Raw genomic sequence first — 21,245 nt, 5'->3', positions numbered from 1 at the left:
GGGGGGGGGGGGGTTGGGATGGGCTAATGCATATGGTGGGGTCTTATCTTTTTACTTGCCACTCTTAGAGGAGAAGTCACCATTTATTTTTGTTGGAAAGATCATACCAAACAGTAGTGATGATCAGTCCAATGACACTTATAATAAGTTCTCTTTTCATTTTATTTCTAGTGGAAATATTTTTTTATTTTTTCAATCATATACTTAAATTGGACTCCACCTTTTATGAAGTGTATTACAAGCATTTTAGTGCATGTAACTAAATTAGTGTCCAAATCATGTCTTGCATTGAATTATTCATGTATAGATTGATAATTTATTTCATATCCACTCATAATGTAATGATTATATATAGTCAATCAGTTTTATCTACTGTAAAATGTTACTTGTAATATTTACTAGAAAATTGTGTAAGTTTTATACTATTTCTTCATTTTATAACAATAGTGTCTAAGCTAGTTTATACGCATATTAATTATTCCATCGAATACTTATTAATTATCTCCGACCAGCATAAATATCAAACTTAACTAGAAGTCTAAAACTCTTTAGTTAAGAGTTAAGACATACAAATCAGCATATATCCAGAGTCATACCCTATGAAACTAAGTACAATCACAAATATTATTGCGGGATTGATAATATCCCTCAATTCTTAATCTAAGTCTCAATTCGAGACATCTGAATATGAGAAAAATTCTAGTAGAGAGCTTCCTCTTTAAATTGACTTTACACTGCACGAATTTAAATTAATCGAGGATTCAATGCGAGTATCAGATACCAGATAAGAAACTATGTTTTTTTTTAAATGAAGAAACAATAAAACATTCCTAAAGGTCATGGTCCTTATAAAACTTTCTTAATTGTTTGTGCTTAATTTGATTTAGACATTTACCCAAGTTTAGGCATAGAGGTAGATAAGTGCATCTAAATTTGTGGGGACTGAAAAAATAACAAACCTAACAAAATGGCTACATTATCCATTAATTGTATATAGGTAGAATTAAATACTAGACTAAAGGTTAACTTAATTACTTTATGACTAATGTTACAGATTAAGTAAATGAGGACTTAATTTATTTTTAATGACAATTAAATTAACCTATTATCGCTATCTTTTGGGTGCACACAGTGTAAACTTCATTTTTGTGTAATAGCTCTCAAATTTCATAAAAAAAGTAAATTGCACTAGATAAGTTGTGTGCAATAAGCTCGATCCAAAAGAACAACTCCTTATTATCACAAGCAAGGAATTTTGAACATGATAAGACTTTCATTATGAAAGTTTCAAGTCAAACCATTTGAGTCACCCCGAAGAGTCAGTAAATGGGGACAATATAAAGTTGGATTGAGTCTTTGGTGATTAATACAATCGGTTAGTTATAAAAAATAAAAATAAATAAAAAGGTATGAAGGGAATAAAAGAAATCTTTTTTCTTTTTGTTGTTGAAACTTACATTATATGTTCTTTTTTTTTCTTTTTTAATAATGAAACAAAGATAGAAGACCTAATTACTTGTCAGTCAATATATTATCTGAAAATAATGATTAGAATAAAGAAAATACCAATTAATTAGGTATCTTTTTGGAGGAAGGTGACCATCATTGAAACAACAATGGCAAAAAATTTCAAATTTAAGCATATTAATAAGTGGTGATAATATTACATTATTTATTCAATATAGATCCTTGAGCGGTTTATTGGTAGGGGTAAAACATGTGTGTACCCTATCCTCCTCAGATTCTACTTAAGAGGGTTGCAAATTAGCTCTCGTATACTATCTGAAATTGATCATTGTTGAATTATAGGCAAAATTTGAACACGTGAAGTTCACTCATTTCACACTAAAACTTGTAAATTATTGGCAAGTGTAAATACAAAATGATTTGCTAACAACAATATATAAATAAATAAATAAATTGTGGATGGCTCAATTGACAAATTTCGAATACCACATAGGTAGATTTAGACATTTTCCTTCAATTAAACAATAAAAATGTTTTGACCTTCTTAGGGCATTATACAAGAAACTAGCTTATATTTCGCATTCTATCTCGTATAAAATAAGACAGATTCTCGTGAATGTTATGTAGATATTAATAATGCAAAGCTTATGCGGAATAGCTGAACAATCGGAATAGAAGTCCTATTTTCACCTTTCTCGAATTCGCTTTCCGTGGCTTAACACCACCACTAAACATTGACATAGTGATGAGCACCCACAAGGGTTGTAGTGAAACTAATAGGATCCCTCCATCCTTGCTCAAGATTTGAAGTTCGAGTTTGAGATCTGAGTATGAAAAATCTTGTACTTTCCCCTTAAATAGGTGTTACGTGGCACGAATCCGGATTAATCAGAGCCTCAATAAGGGTACCAAATACCATGCAATTTTCCATTCTTTTGACAACAATGTAAACACAAGACAACTGCCAATTTTTCTGATTCATGTAAAACATATTCAATATGCTTGCATTTACACACAAAAAATTATCAAGGTTAAACTCCTGTAGTACAAATAATTTGTTTTCCTCTTAAGCCTACTTTTGGAATAACCGAGACAAGATTGGAGCAATGCGATTCCTGGAGAATTAGATTGTATGAAGTCGAAATCATAGAGGTGGATAGAAATATGATGACAAGGAAAACCCGAGGAAAAGTAGGCCTCCGATTGTGGCTACTGTTCGTTGTGAGATCTTGGATGCAAGCATGCTTCCACCTATCACTGCCACTGAAGTACATATAGTGTGTCCTATTGTTGCCCCAATAGCAACTCCAATTGCGTTTTTGTGTGTAGCTAGCTGCAGAACGAAGATCATAATCAGTTAAAGACATCCTTGAACGTTAATGGCACACGTGAAGCTAATAATGCTACACATTCTACTTATCAGTTAATCTCGTTGGATAATGAACCCTCCCCTCTACCCGTCTCTAGTGGTTGATCTTCTTTACTTTCATTTAAAAGATACCGGGGTTTTCATAGGTATCCTAACATTATGCACTAGTTCATTGATCTGTCATTTGAACATCATTAAGGTTTTAAGGGAAGACAAGAGTTAACTTCGTGAGTCAGTCAGAGGTTAAACTGCAGCTCTGATGAACAAGGCATTAACGAGCACATGATGATAAAAGTAGAGCCTAGCTGCCCAGCTTCTTCCGAGACACAATCAAAAGGGAATAAGAATATCTTACAGCAATTGTTGCTATCTGGCTACGGTCTCCCCACTCTGCCAGAAAGGTCAAGATAAAGGCCTGCACAGACATCAACAACAACAAATGTTAGTTATCTTTATAAATTTTATAGATTCTAGGATTGTAATGAAGTACTAAACTGATATTGCCGTACCAACTGAGTGAAATTTAAAAGTAGGGGAACGTTCCTCTGCATGAAATGCACAGACATACCTCCAAAAATATGGGTGTAAGGAATCTAGAAAAGAATCGCCTGAAAGCTGCTTTCCCCTGTCCAGCTTCAAGTTTCTCTTCCACCTGAGATATTTCATATTCACCGAGCAGTCAAATTTACAGTCATCTCTAGACAAAGAGAAAATCAAAAGTAGTACTCCAGAGTTTTATGCGAGAACATATAGCAATATAAAACACCTAAACAACAGAAAGGGGGAACATACTTCCTCTATTTCCTTTTTCTGGGAAGCCTTTGAATCTGATGATCTCCATGCAATATAGAGAAGTCGAAGCCCGAAAAAGAGATAAAGAACTGCACAAAAATAGGACTTTGTAACTATCCAAGCGAACGAAATAAGGATGGTAAGGATAGAATCAGCCTTGTCCCACAAAAATATGGGGAAATATAAAGAAGCAAAGGAATACAAAGGGGAAAGTAGGCATATCAAGAAGGCAAAACAGAAAAAAATTGTAGTAGTATCGCAAACCCAACAAAAAATCATAATTTACTTCACGTTGCATAGAAAGAACAAGTAGCTATTCACTAGTTCAACTTTACACAAAGGATAGAGAATCTGGTAAGAAACTGGAATAAGAACACTAGAAAAAATTTGTCAGGTTTCAAGTCAACATCTTATAGACAGTTAAAAATCTAAAATCAACAGAAAGGCATCACATTGTTAGTAAGTAAGACAATTACAGAACAGCAATTTGTAAAACACAAACCTGTAGCGGCACTATTTGTATGCTTCCTTGATATCAGATTTGGCACTATCCTCCCAAGCCCGGTAGAAAGTATCTAGTTATAAGAAGAGGAGACCTAGAGTTAGCACTAAAATTTTGCACATGCTAAGAGAGAACTGTAAATGAAAGAGAAATAATTGAACATAATGATGAGGAGAGAAATGTTGCATGTGTGAACTAGCAAAGTAGGGAAGGAAATTCAATTACTTACAGTCATAACAAACAAGGCGCTGAGCGCACCAGATAAAACGATTGATTTGGGGTGACGCATTGCCATCAGAGCTGCTATTATAAATGTCTCATCACCAATCTAGCAGCATAGCCATCCAGAAAACACATATTAAATGGAGAGTAAGGCAACATTTTGAGGAGGGCACTGCAAAAATGAATAATTCATCGCCAAACTGCAGTTTGGTTCGACAAACAGAGGTGTTCCTGTAAAAGTCTCCAACCAGCTTTTTTTGTAAGTTATAAATTTTCCACCAGATAACCTCATAGTCATCAGTAATAATATTGTAAAAGCAGATCACAAACTAGTATACAAGCTCTGTCATGGAGAAAAGTAGAACTAACCAGAAATTAGCTGCAAAAAACATACAGCAACAGTAAAAAATAAAGTACACAATGGCGGAGTTACTGACCTCGCTGACAAGAATCATTGACAAACTAGCAAATAAGGCATCAAGAGTGCCAAGATTAGAGTCCACGTCCAGAACAAAATCAATAGAATCTGGATCGTCACCCCTCACAGCACCAGTCTTAATTTTCTCGACTATCATCTGAACAGTAGATAAATGCAAACTCAATAAAGTGATTAAGAAATCCACATGGTAGAAATGCTAAGCTAGATCATTTAAGCTAAGGGATAAGAATTATTTCCCTTCTCCACATTCAAACAAGAAGTTCCTATTATTTGGAGAAATACCAAGATGTGTGACACCATTCAATTATCTTATATGACTTTTACATGTCTTAAAATAAAAATTCATTTGAAGAAACAAGTTTAAACTCGATATGATGATATCACAATAAAGTTGACTTCCCAATTACTATTTTTACTAAACAAGAAGTTCCTATTATTTGGTGAATACCAAAATGTGTGACACCATTCAATTATCTTATATGACTTTTACATGTCTTCAAATAAAAATTCATTTGAAGAAACAAGGTTTAAACTCAATATGATGATATATCTCAATAAGTTGACTTCCTAATTACTATTTTTACTATGCTTATAAATTACTTCTTACATAATACATAAGTCAAATTAACACCTTAGCTCCTCAAATAGTGTCACTTTATATTTGACATCAAATTATTGGTAACCCATTGGTTTTCAAATCTTGCACAATAGAAGGAACCAATTCTTATTTGCAGTTCTTTCAAATTTTCAACCTCAACACACTACATATCAATTATAAGAAGAGGTATATCAAGGTATCAATTCAATCATATATTCAATCACTGTTGTAACTTCCTTTTCTTTTTTCTGATATGGCAACCCCCCCCCCCCACAACTCAATGTAATCTCACAAACGGGATCTAGGAAGGGTAGAGTGTACGCAGGCCTTTCCACTGCCTTGGGAGGTAGAGAGGTTGTTTCCAATAGACCCTCAGCCCAAGGAAAAGTATATCGAAAAAGAAATAACAGAAGTGAAGAAATCATGAGCATGACAAAGCATTCCGAAAAAAGAACCGTAACTACAACAAAATAGTGTGATAATCGAAGTACAAGAGACAGTAGATATTAAAAGAACTCGGAAGGACAAGAAACTATAGGAGAAATACTATGATTACTAGTACGGAAGGATAGGCAAGACAATACACTACTAATTTGCTCCTTAATGACTTGAACCCCCTAAACTTATGGTTGGAGGTGGAGGACTTCTACCACTAGGATGTACCTCACTTGTCACTTTTTAGTTGAACAACTCTATGTTGATAGGTGAAGGATTAGCATAACTAGTGTAACGACAAAGACAATTTCTTGATGAACTTGACCTTGCTATTTAAATCCCCCATGCTTTACATGTTCCTCCAACATTTGGTTTTTACAAGTTAGCACATATTTTGTTATAAGAAAATTATTACAACCAATTCACCTCAATCAATGATACATAGAACTGAATCATTGACTCCGGTACTATTGCTCCGACAAAAGCTTATCAATCTACACAACTAGGTAAACCGCATGTTTGCATCTCAACTTAGCTCCATCAAATACTTAAGATTACTTCAACATTTAATGCTAAGCTTCGTTAGATATGAACAAAAGGACAAAAAAACCTTACCACAAGATCCTCTATTCCGGCGTAATCCTATGACATGCTACTACAGCACAGGGGGGGTAGACTTTGTGTAGACGAAGTGGGTTCAGCCAAACCCACCACTTCAAAAGCAGCACATTCACATTAGTGGAGTTTCAAACCTACTAACTCTAAATTCTGGATCCACCTCTATTTAGCACACACACATCAAGCAAATGTTGTACCTCTCTATGCTTATAAACTACACAAATGTTGTATATTTATGCACCTCAAGCTAATTTATGTACCTTACTTACTAAGCATAACAATTACACACATTCTGCAAATTTTCACAACCTCAACATATAACAAACTACAAATGAAATGAGTATACTCACTTTACTCCGCCTCCCCAGATCTTTGAACCGTCCACCTGACTCAACAATTTGAGTTTCATCCCCAGCTTCCTAAATAAACCCAACAAAACAAAAAAAACTCAAAATCCATGGCACACCCATTACTGATACCCAAATAAAACTCATAAAAAAACGAACTTTTACACTACCTGAGCCGAAATCAAAGGGATACTGATGAGAAGTAACAAGATCCATATAAATTTGGGGTTTGAAAGCAAACCCATATCGTTTTTCTTTCTGGGTAATTGAGTATCAACCCCAGTCCTTGAAATTCTTCAAGAAAAACAGCAAATAAGCGAAATTAATGGGGAAAAAGGTGAGTTTTCTTAAAGGAATCGAAAAGGGTGTCAATGGATCTTGAAAAAGGGGGATTTTGGGATTGGAAAATGGAAAGAGAGGAGAAGAAGAGGAGATCTTGCGGACACAAAGGAGAAACAAAGAGAGTAGCAAGATCTCCCCAAAGCTAGGCCTTACCAAGTGGGAAATGTTAATAGTTTTTGTTGGCTCTACAACATTCCGAGCTGTTTCGGAAACAGTCTCTAATTAATGCTAAATTTTACGTATATTCTAATTTCAAAAATACCCTTGAGCTATTACTAAGATTGCATACATTTTATTTTCTATCGATTTCATTTATGAAATTTCATTGAATATGTTATTGTTGGGGTGATAACATCAATCAAACTTAATAGTCTTTCTACCTACCGAGATAATAATAAGGGGTGCGTATTTCCTAAGGGGTGTGACTTGTAAGGATGTCAATAGTTGGGAGACAAAACTAATAATTTTCGTCAAATTCAAGGATATTTTAAATATTTTTCTCGGGTTTTTTATAAAGAGTTTCATGCTTCAACAAGAGTTTGAGATCACTTACTATGTCATGTGACATATCGAAGGTGCATTTAAGGTCAAATAGTCAAGTAGTTAAGTATTCTTAACGTTGTCAATAGTTTAGAAATTAAATTAATAATTTATGTTGAGAAATATTATCAAATACTTCTCTGTTATAATTATTGGATTGATTTGTTCCATTTGGAGATGGATGAAATAATTCCAAATTGAATGGAATAATGTGAAATATCTCATTATTACATTTGGATTTATAACATCAATCAAACTTAAGAGATGATGTAGTATTCAAATCTACGTACGTCAAAATCTTTTTTAATGAAATAAATCTAAATATATTATTATTATTATTATAATAATTAAACTTAATATAATTTATTTTTTTGAAATTAAGTTTAGAAATTTTCATATTATCCCACATAACAAAACGATTCATAAATTAATAAAAAATGGACCTTCCACTTGATTTGAGTTGTTGATTTTATATCCCTTTTTCTCACATTTCTCCTATTTGTTCACTTCACCGACAAGGCAACAAATCACAATATGTCAACTTTTATTATTATTTGTTTTTTCAGTTTTATGTTTGTTTTTTTCCACCTTCAATAAAATAAAGCATAGTGTTGTTTGAGTTAGCTTATGTGCATTTTATGAAATGAAAGTTCAGATAGTTTAAATTAGATATGAAAATTTTGATTCAATTTTTTTTTATTAATCCAACTAAGTTTTGATTAGTTCTGTGTATCTACTTTCTATTCCATATTAATCAATTTAGTTATTTCGAATTTAAATCTACAAATTATATTTCTCTTTCTTATAAAAATGATCAATCAGCTTAATAGACTATTCACAAGATTAATCAAGGATAATGACTACATAATGGCGAGTTGGTGGATGCCGGTGATAACTAATCCATAAAAATTTGCGGTAATAATAATTGTATAGTAGAAAACGATAAAGAAAGTGGTTGACAACCGTAACTAACGATAAGTGTGTTTGGTGATAGTTGATATCAGTAAATGCATAATAAATCAATTATAATATGATAGTTATTAGAGTCACTGCCAAATGTCACATTCACGTGAATTTCAATTGAACGTTTACTGTGTACGAGATTTTAGTAAACTAAATATTTACAGAGTAAAAAAATAGTTCCGTTTAAAATAAAAAATGTATTTAATAAGCTAAAGTCTCAATAATTCAAGTAAGACTTCAATGTAACACATTTTATTTAATTTTTCAATTGCTCGTTAATGCCTAGACCAATGCCCTCTTGTAAATGTCGTTCATTTGTTTATTTTTTTAATTATTATTATTTCTTATTGCAACAAGTGAAGAAAACAAGCATGTGCAAAAATACTATTTTTTTTTTAAATAATCGAGAAATAAGGTTAGTTAATCCAAAAGGGTAATGTTAAATGTATTTTACTAAAGACATATATAAATTTGAAATCAATTTTCTAACAAAGAGTAAAATTATTCCATTTCGCATAATTTAAATGTAATTTTAACCTCTTTCGAATAAAAAAAACAAATCAAGAAAGTAGAGAGTATCTTATTATGAAAACAAAGAGAAAGAGCACACATGTTAAGTCAACTAAAAAACTCAACCATATTAAAATAAATAATAATATAAAAATTACTACACCAATAGTATTAAGTCAGTGCTAAAGAGGCAACCAAAACACTTTTTATTAGGAGCATTTTATTCTAATCGGAGACTTTTCAATATGAATTTGGATTAATCAGTTCTAAGTGGTTTTGGACAATATGTGAAAATCAAAAAATAAATATTCTTTATATCTCAATTTAGACGACATCATTCAAATTCTAAGGGTTGAATCAGAAAAGACTTCAATCACCATTTATTCGTATGCCTTTTCAATATTTTGATTTTTAATCCTCATAATTTATAGAAGTAATATAATTTCTAACTATATAGATTATTTTTAAAAAACCTTAAAAATTGTACTCATTGTATTTCAATTATTTGTATTGTTTCAACCTGAAGCAGAATTTAATAAATCAAAGAAAATTTCTGAATCTTGTGGTCTTAAATTAAATGTATATATACCAAAATGTTTTTTATAATATGAAACTGAAATTAAGTGGCGTTTGACAATGTTTCATTTTAAAATTTGAAAAATATATTTAAAAATTGAAATTGTGTTTGACCATGAATACAAAATAGAACTGTTTATGACTTTTTTTTATTGAGTTATTTGAAATGGAAAAACTAAAAACACTTTTTTGTTGTATTTCACATTCTTAAAGATTCAATTTTATGGCCTAAACCGAATTCAATCATGGAAAAAGCAAAAATAAAAATAAAATCATGATAGAAAACACCCCTTAAAAGAATGACTATCAAGGGAAAAAATATTCTTTCTGAAACAAACTGAAAAGAGTAACACAAACATATTAAAAACACGAACGAATATCTCCAAATGGATAGTTAAAATAAAGAAGTTGAACTCACGAAATTCAAACTAACAAACTAAAATGTAAAGTATGACAAACATATTGAAAAACGAGATCTCCAAATGGATAGCTAAAATAATGAAGCTGAACTCTCGAAATTCAAATTAACTAAAAAGTAAAATATGATAAACATATTGAAAAACAAGATCTCCGAATGGATAGCCAAAACAAAGAAGTTGAACTCTCAAAATTCAAACTAAAGAACTAAAACATAACGGAAAAACAAGGGAATATCTCCGAACGAATAGCTAAAATAAAGAAGTTGAATTCTCGAAATTCAAACTATGTTATATAAATTGAGACAGAACGGAGGGGGAAAGGCCAACACTTTGTCAAAAAGCAAAAAATAGTTGTGTAAAAAATTGATTGGTTGTATATTTTTCTCTTCTCAAATGTTTGATTGGCTCATATTCACTCTCTTTTTGCTATTTTCTTCTCTTTTCTCTTCTCTTTTGGTTTTTTGTGTGGAGAGGAAAAAACACCTCCTTTTCCTTCTCCTTCTCTTTCTCTTTGTCTCTGTTTTTCCCCTCTTTTACTTTCTCTCACAATACCCCTTTTTTTCTCTTCCATCTCTCTGTTTTCAGTTTTTTTTTCTTTGCTGCATTTCATCAAACACAAGGGGGGTGTTTTAATTTTTTGTGTTTTTTGAAATCAGTGAAAAAGTTGGTCGGAATTTATGGAAATTCCGGTGATGGGTTGTTGTTAATGGAAGTAGTAGTAGTAGTAGAAGAAGAATACTTCTATTTTGCTTCTTAACCATAATCATCATCATCATCATGGATTTTGATGCCGGAATTTCCTTGTCTGTGACTGAAGGACCTTCCTCTTTGTCACCGTCTCTCGACCAAGGTACTGTTTTTATCTTTGCTTTTTTGGGTTGAGGATCATCACTGTAGCTAAAAGAATAAAGGGTGTCTGGTGCACTAAGGTCTTGCTATGTGTGCGGGTCTGGGGAAAGGGCCCGATTATGTAAGAGGTTGTTTTCATAGCTCGAATTGTGGTGATAAATGTAAAAGGCAAGAATTTTTAGTTTATGGGTTGTGAACCATGTTTCATTTTGATTATTGGGTTTTGAATTAATGAATTTAACATAAATACGAGATTTGAGCTAAAGTTATTGGGTTTTGTCGAACCGTTACTTGGATGGTGGCTTGCACCCTTTGTAATTTGACTTGCAGTTTTTTTCTTTTTTGGCTTTTTGTTGCTAAGTAAACAAGGGAAGAGGATAAAGATTCAATTTTTATAATTGGGATTTTATTTTTTAGTTGGGAAAAGGTTTCATCTTTGCCCAAGCTTTGCTGTATATGGTAGTAATACTTTATTACTCTGAGCATGTCAGAGTGCATATGTGATATTATTGTCCTTTTTACTCTTCATATATTTTGCAATTTTTTAAATCTTTTTGCCTTTTCATTAAAAAGTACATATTTTGAATATTATTTTCACTAAAATTGATCAAAAGGAAAGTCTCTCTTTGTCTGTCTACATTCATATAATGGTAGTGCATTCATCCTTACTATTTTCCCCTCTTTCTTTTTTCTTGGTTGCTTCCATTGATATGTGGATATTGGGTCCATAGCACATTTGGTTCCTCAGTTGTCGATGAATTTTGATTTTAGTCGTTGTTTTATCAGACTATAAGCATATGTGATTCAATTAATTGAAGCGTACATTTTTTATCCCTTTTGCAAGTTTTGAAGGGTGTCAATAAGGTGTTTTAATTGTCTGATATGGTTAACAGAAGAAGAGTTCTTGTGGAATTCGTAAATAGGGAGAGATGCTTTGATGATCAAGTTGGGTGCTTTTCTAATTTCTTGATGACTATTGTAAAACGTGATTACTAATTAGTAGTATAACTTATGATGATGATGAAATGCACCTGAAGTACTTACGGTTGTACTCGCCAACTCTATTGTACATTTAGCCCTCGTTTGGTGTGAGGGATTAAAAATAATAGTGATAGGATAAGGAAATAGTGATGAGATAAATTTTTTTTTATGTTGTTTGGGATAACTTATCCCACAATTTATATCATAGCGATGGGATAAGTTATCCCATATACATGGCGGAATAAGTTATCCCAGGATAGCTAACCCCAGGATAACTTATCCTGGGATAACTTGTTTCCAACCAAACGACCCTATTGTTAGAGGAACACTGTATAAGCAAATGCACAAGTTGGCTCTCAACAGGAGAAGCTTTTAACTTTTAAATGTGATGTTATGGAAAAGCTTATGTTGGAGCAAGTAAGTTTCTTTTTTTGTAGATTAAATCAGTATTGTCAAAGGCACGCTTAGTCCCTAAAGTGAGGCGCAAAACACGTTGGGCGCTTCGCCTCTCTTAATGGGTGCTTCACTATCGTCATCAAGGCTCTAAGACCAAATTTTTCTTTCCAATAATCGTAAACCTAAATAGGCGATACTAAACAATTGATATTTCACTTTGTCGTAATTTTTTTCAATTTCTTTTTCCATATATTTGATATTCATGCTCTTAATTATTAGTCTTGGTCTATACATACATATTTGTATTTTTTTCTCCATTTGTACCTTCATTAAACCTATGCTTTATCTGCGCATTGCACTTAAAACCCCAATGGACCTTAGAGATTTTTTGTTCGCCTTTGATACACTGGATTAATTACCGCTAAAATAAGTTGTCAAGGTCCAAAACTCAGAGCATTTGGAAGAAGTTTATGGAACTGGTATTAATACTAGTATCATTTAAGCTTCCCCAATTATCAATAATAGTACTTATTGCTCACTCGGTTTTTCAGACACTTTGTGGCAGATGAATTTGAGATCAAGGGATTCAATTGAGTCGGGACATTATCCTGTCCGTGAAGGCGAACCAGATTGTTCCTACTACATCAGAACTGGTCTCTGTAGGTTTGGATCAACTTGCCGGTTCAACCATCCTCCTAATAGGAAGCTGGTAAGGCACTGAATTCTACTAATAGGGGAAGATGAATTTGAGAAAACTTCCTAGAAGTTATGCAAACTTGAATGATTTTATTGTTTGGTGTTGTGCTGGTTTTTTCTACTTATCTTGGTTAATGTACAAAATATTTCAATGATATGGTCATAATTTATAATTTCATGAATTAGGATCGTAAGTCCCTATATATAGAGCCCTTATATATTACTACTCATTTTTTCTTTTTACTGGAACTTGAAAAACTGTTAATCTATGAGCTTCCAAGACTTGGCTTTGCTGAACTGACAAACAATTCTGCCCTGTGCCTCTGTTTCCCTCACTAAAAATGTTTAACGACAAGGTCATATTGTTTGTAAGCACATCTGTGCAGCACTTACAAAGTGGGCAGGCCGGAGAAGGTGCTCCCTTTCTTGTATCATAAGGAAAAAGTATCAAAGGACGAACCTGCACTCCATGTTTAAGTAGGGTGTGAAAAATCTGTCATAGGTTTTGAATCCTCGTTCCTTAGTTTACATTCATTATGCATACTAGACATAAGCTTCCTTGTACATACTGCAACAAGCATCTCTGTACACTGCAGTATGAGATACTCAGTTGGGATCTTTTTGTTTTGTTGGTGATAATGGTGGTATCCAGTCCAGTTTGCAGTGGGTGCTTGCTACCTCTGACTAGCACATCTATCGGGTAACTCTACCTACCAAAGCTTAGGCAATTGGAAAGAAATCACCTAACTGTTTGTCTCAGTTGGGATTTGAAGCCCGGTCTCCCATGTTCAGTTGGGATCCTATTTATTCATGATAATTACTAGATGTATAATGCTTAGGATGTCTTCCTGTTAGAACTTAGAACTTTAATAATTGTCACCGAATTTAAGTTTACATGGATCCACAAAGATATATGTATTAAAATTCTTGTATATACTTTGATTTGTATAATTGATGATATGCAAAGTGTCTGATGTAGGCCATCGCCACTGCAAGGATGAAAGGAGAGTATCCAGAAAGAATAGGACAACCAGAATGCCAGGTATGTGCTCGGTCTGTGTCTTTTGTTTGCTGAACATGCAGGAAAATGACTAGCAGTGTAATAGCATCTATTTATAGAAATGGAGCAACAACAAATAACCCCAACCCTAAACTAGTTGGGGGCTGGATTTACACAAAGAAGTTTTAAACAAAGATTCATGGTAAAAAAAAGTACCAATCTCTTATCAAAGCATGTAAAAAAGCTAAAATATAAGACTCATAGATTCCTGTCCTGTTTCTGCGCACAGTAAATCCTGGAAATAAACTGGTGTTTTCTAAATGATTTGGAAATGAAAGAGTACAAAATGAACTCTGCGACTAAAGTTGATTCTCCCATACTCAACAATTAAATTTCAATTCATGGTGGAGAATGAACTATTTCTTATTTGGGTATTGAATATTTGGTTTGATAAATCTATGCTGTTTTCTGTATATATCATTTGCTAAATACTGGAAATATTCTCCTTGTAATTTTTTAATTTTCTGATTGATAAATTTAGTTCTGAATTTAATTGAAGCAACATGGTTAGTGAGGATTCATATCGCCAATCCCAACTTGCTTGGGATTAAGGTGAGTTGTTGGTTAATAGATTTAGTTATCCCAAGACCAATGTTTGGTGCTTAAAAAGGAATGTACCTCACTGTGTGATTTTCTTTGATTATTATTGCTAGATTCTGTATACTGTCTGTTTTACTTTTTAAGATCACTTTTTCCCTGCATGACTAGATCTTGGGTTGCATAAATGAATTTTACATACTCCTTATATGAAGCGACTTAATCTCCAACCTTCAAGTAAAAGTACAACTTTGTTCTATACATAGAATAAATAAACAAAAATGTTCTCTATTTAACAACATAGGCTATTAAGTGAGGCGGTTCACTCAATTTAACATGGTATCACAATCACAGCAAGCAGAGGTCCTTTGGAATTAACACCACCTATCAACAAAATATTTTGCGTGTCTGACCCAAAGAAAAGGAAAAAGAATGAGGCCACGTATGACGTGCCTATTTTAGACATAAAACAAATAAACATAATTGTTCCCTCGCTGGCCCTCTTAAACTTTTAGATGAGGTTGTTCACACAATTCATCAAGATGTAATATTGTATAAGCACATCTTTGTTGCAAGTCTTCAGTGAACAAGTGAAGATGAATCTGGATTTTTGGTTTGGTTTATTTGTCAAAATGTTCGTTAAATAGAAGAGACTTTTCTGTCTGGAGTGTTTATTTATGATGCCTTTTAATGGTTCAAAAGTTCTCTCATTTTGAATGCTTATTAACCATTAATGACTAGATTTAGAGTTAGACTCAGGCATTTAATATTTAATATAATCATCTTTCTTAAATTCGATCTATTTGACACTTCAAGTCGTATTCTGCGTGAGCTTTCCTGTGGTAGATTTTCATTTGTCTCTGCTAATTCCCTTAAACCTATTTAGCTCACGGACTGAATGATTTTAGCAATTTCGCAGTACTTCTTGAAAACGGGAACTTGCAAATTTGGAGCCACTTGCAAATTTCACCATCCTAAAGACAAGGCTGGGATTGCTGGAAGAGTTACCCTAAATGTCTTGGGCTATCCACTTCGCCCGGTTTGACTTCATTACCAGAACTATTTGTTGAATTTTATAGATCTGTTTTCTAATGTATGCAAAAAGGTCTGCGTTCACAATGACTCTAATGGATCTTAACCTGCATTTTTCTTTTCAGTTGCCATATTTTTGAACAGGGCACTTGCAATTTCTTTTATTCCACATGCTTGCTGGTAAAAGTTATATATGATCAATTGTAATGATTGAAGGGAGCCATACTTATGTTTAACATAGAAGAGAAAACTAATCAGTGAATTTATTGCCTTGTCATTTTGTTTGAAATTCATGGATACATGCATTGCTTCATTGGATTTGCTAGGGTGTGTTATTATTGTGGAAATGGTTGACCGAGATTTCTTCCTTGAGACATGTTTGTGATCTGTGGTTATGCGTAATGCCTTTTTTCTACCCGCAGAATGAGTCTGAATGTGCTTATTACATGAGAACTGGACAGTGCAAGTTTGGAAGTACCTGTAAATTTCACCATCCCCAACCTTCTAACATGATGGTCTCCTTACGTGGTTCTCCTGTTTATCCTCCCGTTCCTTCTGCAACAACTCCTGGTCAGCTGTCCTATCCCTTGTCTAGAGGTTCTTTTATCCCTGGTGCACGCTGGCAAGGTCCTTCAGGTTATACTCCATTGATAGTGCCTCAGGGAGTAGTATCAGTTCCAGGATTTGCATACAGTGTAAGCTTCCATATGATACCTTGCTAATTGCAATTGTTTGTTATGTATGAGTTAACTTTGTACTTGGTTGTTATTCTCGAAACCAGAATTTGCTTCATCCAGATAATTCTTATTTGGGTTCCAAATATGCTTGTTGATCAAGAAGGTCTAGTCTTGAACTGAAGTCTTACTTTGTATAAAAAAGTTTAAGTTAAACTGTTTTTGGCTATGATTTTATGACCTCTTTCCTATATTCATATTGTGGATTATTATAACTTTTCTAGAATATGTAATGTTATTGACGGATGAATAAAATAATTCTATCCTTTTCCCTCCTAGCTTGTGTATGCGGAGATTCCTTTCTAAATTTGAAGGTTCTGTTCTCAACTTGAATATATTTGAGAATCATCACACTACCACATAGAAAACCAATTCCACAATTTCTTGGTAATTATTACTCCGAAGATGTAGTTCTCATCTGTTGCTCTTCAAGGATGCCACCATTACTAGATACTGAAGTACCCTTCTTCCTACGCTATTTGAGTGAATAATTTTCTGTGGGATATTATGATATTATTCCCTCAATTGTGAAATAGGCGAGAAAAGTTTGTGAACTAGTTTCAAGGAGCCTATTCACTGCCTTTATAGTTCTTAGAGATAAAGCAATAGACCACTCTTGTAGTCATATGGTATTAAGTTCTTATTATGGCTGATATCCAGATGGAAATATGTTAATGAATTTGTAAGAACATGGTTTCTGAATAATCATCTTTCCTTTGATGGGAAAGAAGTGGGCTGCAGTTGGGAGTGGAGCTGACTGAGTTGGAACTTGACTTTAGTCCGTAGTAGGAGTATTCATAAATGAACTTAAACTCTTTGCCCTTTATAAGACAGTATTTGCGCAAGATAATGTAACCATTAATGCTCAAGTGTTTTGAATACTTTTGTATTGAACTAGCTTATGAGCTGTTCCATATCTATTTTGAGGTTTTGTTTTACGTGCATACAAACTCAATTTACATATAGGTAATATCTTTTTCAGGGTCAGATGGGCTCAGTTTCTTCTCCTGAGGGCCAGGGACAGACAGCTGGAAATAACCAGGTCTATGGAACTTCACGATCCAGTGATCCAGCGACCATGGGATCCCAAGGAGTCACTTCCCCATATCGTCAAGCTTCTGGTCCTATGGGGTACTATGCATTGCAAGGGGAGAATGTCTTCCCTGAGCGACCTGGACAGGCTGAATGCCAGTTTTACATGAAGACCGGAGACTGCAAGTTTGGTGCTGTTTGTAGATTCCATCATCCAAGGGAAAGGCTTATTCCTCCTCCTGATTGTCTGCTAAGTCCCATTGGCCTTCCTTTACGCACTGTGAGTAGAACTTTTTGTTATTTGCTAGTTCATTTTGGCATCAGTCTAGTGATGAGTTTGCTGTTTAAAGCTTCCATACTTGTTGTGTCAGTGTTAGTGTTTTTGTTTCTCATGCTTGATAATTAAATCTGGGAAGTTGGTCCTCTCCCAATTCTGTTATAGTATTTTTCGTTCCCACTGCGAACAAAGTGCTCTAGTTGATAAGTTGACATTTGATAAGTTGACATTACAGGTTTCATGGGTTCAAAGAGATGGTGTCTTCATTATTTTTCTACTTGGAAGATAGACTTGTAGTTCATGTGAAAAAGTGTTCTTCAAAAAATAAAGAAGGAAAGAAAAACTTTTGTTGATTAGGACTTCAAATATGTAGGGACCTGTAGATTTGTTGGAATCCATGTTAAGACTAGTTTTTGACTAAGCTACTCATTGTTTCGTGTTCTCGCAAGTATGAAAAAATTTCGTCGGGCTTGAGGATATTATCAATGAAGAAACAAACATCTACGTAATAAGTTCTGGGGATTAGAAAGTGTCATACTGTCAATTGTGGCATAGAAATCCTTCACTTCTTCGAACTCTTAGTATGCTTTTCTGGCTGAAGAATTTGCTGTTTTCTAAACCAAACAGTAGTTATTTTATCTACAGAAAGCAAAAGGGAAACAGAAGAGCAAAAAAACTATTCTTGGAAAACAATTCTCTTGACACTCACAAAACTACTGATTCCTTCAAATTCAAAAGATTTGTAATCCAACACCACCTTACTGAACTTAGGTGTAGCATGTTAAGTGAAGGAGTTGTGTTATTGTCGAGATTTTCATAATCTGCATGACTGCTGCAGTCCTGGAACATATTTGGGAGAAGAATAAAGGAAGAGAAGTAGAGATGTAGGGAAAAACACAAGTAGAAATGGTCAAAAGACTGGTTATTTTTTCCTGCTTTTCCCTCCAAAAACCTTTTTGGTAATGTGGAAACTTGGCGAGCTGAAAAATTTCTTTTCTTATGGTTTCTTTTGTTGGATTTGTTTTGCAGGGAGAACCATTGTGTATTTTCTATTCCAGATATGGGATCTGCAAATTTGGCCCAAGTTGCAAGTTTGATCACCCAATGACGGTTTTCACTTATAGTATTGCAGCATCATCAACTACTGATGCTCCTACAGTTCAGCGTCTATTGGGTTCATCATCAGGAACCAGTGCATTGAACATGACTTCAGAAGGGCTTGTTGAAGCAGTTTCAACGAAGCCCAGGCGACTGTCACTCTCAGAAACAAGAAAGATGCCGTCTGGTGATAATAACATTGACAGAGAGGGGTGATATTTATTCACCAATTACCAGCCAGCATCATCATTTTCTATCTTTTTGAGAATCAATAACAGTTGCCTGTAAATTCTTTTCCATCGGTGGAGATGTACAGAATCCAGTAAAAATCTCAATTTATTCTTCTGAAAATGCATTTCAGTCGATAAAGTTGACATATCTGTACTTTCACTTTGGAGCAATGTATAAATCTGCCGATGTTGGCACATATTGGTGAATCCAACTGTTAATTATTCAACCGCCAACAGCGCTCTACATTTTTCTTTGTGAATTAATTAAACCCCCTAATCTCCTGTATGAACCATTGATTTCCTCAATAGCATCCAGCTTTTGTTAATATCAGTGAAGGCTGTAATAATCCAAATGCCTACTCTTGTACCTTGCAGTTTTTTTTTTTTTTTTTTTTAAGGAAGAACTCTTGTACCTTGCAATTGATCTAGACATATGTCAATGCCTTGCTTTGCTTATAATTATTATCAACCACCAGAGTTTTAAGGGCATCTCATGGTTTTAGTTATCTGTCCATCAACTGAATTTTTTGCTCTAGTTTTCTCTTTTATTTTTGGCAGATGTATATTGTCCTTGCAGGTTTTGTATGAGGTAACTTGTGGTGATCACAAACAGAATTGATGTCAAATAAATGGATCTTTCTTCGTCTGTTCAGTACATTATTATATGGTAAACTGGATTTGTTAGGTGCTCACCGAAGAAAACAAGGTATGTAGGGATTTCTCCATCTTAAAGAAGTTTATTTAACAGTCTCCTGTAAATTTTCTGTAGAAATTGTACAGTGAACAGAAAGGGAACTTGTTTATGCAGCAGGACATTCCATCAGGAAGGCAGTTAAATATGGAAAGGGAGATGTAACCTCTTAACTTATTTTTTTTTTACCTTAACTTTTTCCCCTTAATGATAGTGTAATTTAACGTTTCCAATGATAGCCATGTATATCTGTTTTTCTCAAAACTAGTATGAAATTTGTTAGTAAGATCGTAATTGTTTTTAAAATCACGAACAGAGATTTCTTCCTTGTAGGAAGCTCTTCTTGTGTAATTACACCATTTCTCTTTCTTTCTTAAACAAAACCCGAGACCTAGTTTGTACTTCACATGATATATGTTCAGTAGTTTTATGTTGTAGGCTACAGGATTACCACAATCGTCATCCAAGAAGCTCGTGAAAGATGGTGGATCTCATCCCTGGATAACTACATCCCTAGGTGGCACATGTTTGTGGCAACAAGATCATCTCTGAAGAATATGTGGGTATGTGGTAGTAGAATGAAAATTTGTGCAAATAGGAAGCCATTACTTTTTTTGGTTGCAGCAAGACATTTAACATACTGTGCTCAACTAATTAATAGGAAGCTAAAGCTCTCTGGTGAACTGTACCATGATTTAATGAAGTTGAAGTAGTCAACCTTGCAATTTGGCACTGAACCAAAGGATATTCAACCCAAGGTAGAAGAAATACATCTCTGTCTTGACCCAAAAAAAAAAAGGGTTTTGTGAATTGGTGATAAATGGACTTACTGACTCCCACCAGCCGATCCTTGAATCTTTTAAGAAGAGATAATCATAGAGTTGTTAGCTATCAACAATTGAATAAGAAAAATAGCAGCTCAGGGAGTTACACCTGACGAACTACCTGCTATTTCATGAGGAGGAGCCTTTAAATTATGTCTCTAATACAAAAGAAGTGAATCTACTTAAAAGTTCAGAGTTGTGTTTGTTGCTCTCCTCTGTCCCAATGATTAGACTTCGTTTTCAGTGAGAACCAAGAAAAAACTGAGGTGTTTACTGTAATAATTAGAATGTATAGACAGTTTCCCGAGGGTCTATCAGATACAGCCTCTCTGCTTCCCAAAGTAGGGCTAAGGTCTGTGTACACTCTACCTCCCCAAACTGCGCGCACTTGTGGGATTACACGGGGTATGTTGTTGTTGTGGTAGACATGGGGCAGATTTTCAAAAACATGAATCATAAAGATGAATGTGTAGATTGGTATTACCTCTATGTCATTTTGAATTCTTAAGTAAATTTCTTATTTGGAGTGGAAGTAGTCAAGTGCACTGCATTGCACAGATATGTAAGAAGGTCAAATAAAGTCAGATGCTGAAGGTACAATAGCAAAACAAAGTCCTGAGGTCTGAGGTAGTACTGATTAATGCTTGAATTGCTCCTATAAAAAATAGG

At 34.0% G+C, this 21,245-nt stretch overlaps 2 protein-coding genes across 2 annotated transcripts; one reads left to right on the top strand and one right to left on the bottom strand.

Moving 5' to 3' along the window:
* Positions 1 to 2,380: 2,380 nt before the first annotated feature.
* Positions 2,381 to 7,331, bottom strand: LOC102597435 (GDT1-like protein 3). The gene is made up of 9 exons (XM_006353173.2): positions 6,960 to 7,331; positions 6,793 to 6,861; positions 4,790 to 4,927; positions 4,360 to 4,458; positions 4,131 to 4,203; positions 3,629 to 3,717; positions 3,405 to 3,488; positions 3,192 to 3,251; positions 2,381 to 2,800 (listed from the first exon to the last, which is right to left on the bottom strand). The coding sequence occupies exons 1-9, from the start codon at positions 7,032 to 7,034 to the stop codon at positions 2,612 to 2,614; spliced, it is 876 nt and encodes a 291-aa protein (XP_006353235.1). The 5' UTR covers positions 7,035 to 7,331; the 3' UTR covers positions 2,381 to 2,611.
* Positions 7,332 to 10,583: 3,252 nt separating this feature from the next.
* Positions 10,584 to 19,550, top strand: LOC102597110 (zinc finger CCCH domain-containing protein ZFN-like). Its single transcript, XM_006353172.2, has 7 exons — positions 10,584 to 10,989; positions 12,917 to 13,074; positions 14,041 to 14,103; positions 15,578 to 15,697; positions 16,113 to 16,385; positions 17,407 to 17,736; positions 18,763 to 19,550. Exons 1-7 carry the CDS (start codon positions 10,917 to 10,919, stop codon positions 19,045 to 19,047), a joined length of 1,302 nt encoding a protein of 433 aa, XP_006353234.1. The 5' UTR covers positions 10,584 to 10,916; the 3' UTR covers positions 19,048 to 19,550.
* The last annotated feature ends 1,695 nt before the right edge of the window (positions 19,551 to 21,245 follow it).

Source organism: Solanum tuberosum, unplaced genomic scaffold (genome assembly GCF_000226075.1).
Source record: "Solanum tuberosum cultivar DM 1-3 516 R44 unplaced genomic scaffold, SolTub_3.0 scf00152, whole genome shotgun sequence".
Classification (NCBI taxonomy): Eukaryota; Viridiplantae; Streptophyta; class Magnoliopsida; order Solanales; family Solanaceae; genus Solanum; species Solanum tuberosum.
The sequence above is the reverse complement of the archived record's forward strand: the minus strand, read 5'-3'. Positions and strand labels throughout refer to the sequence as shown.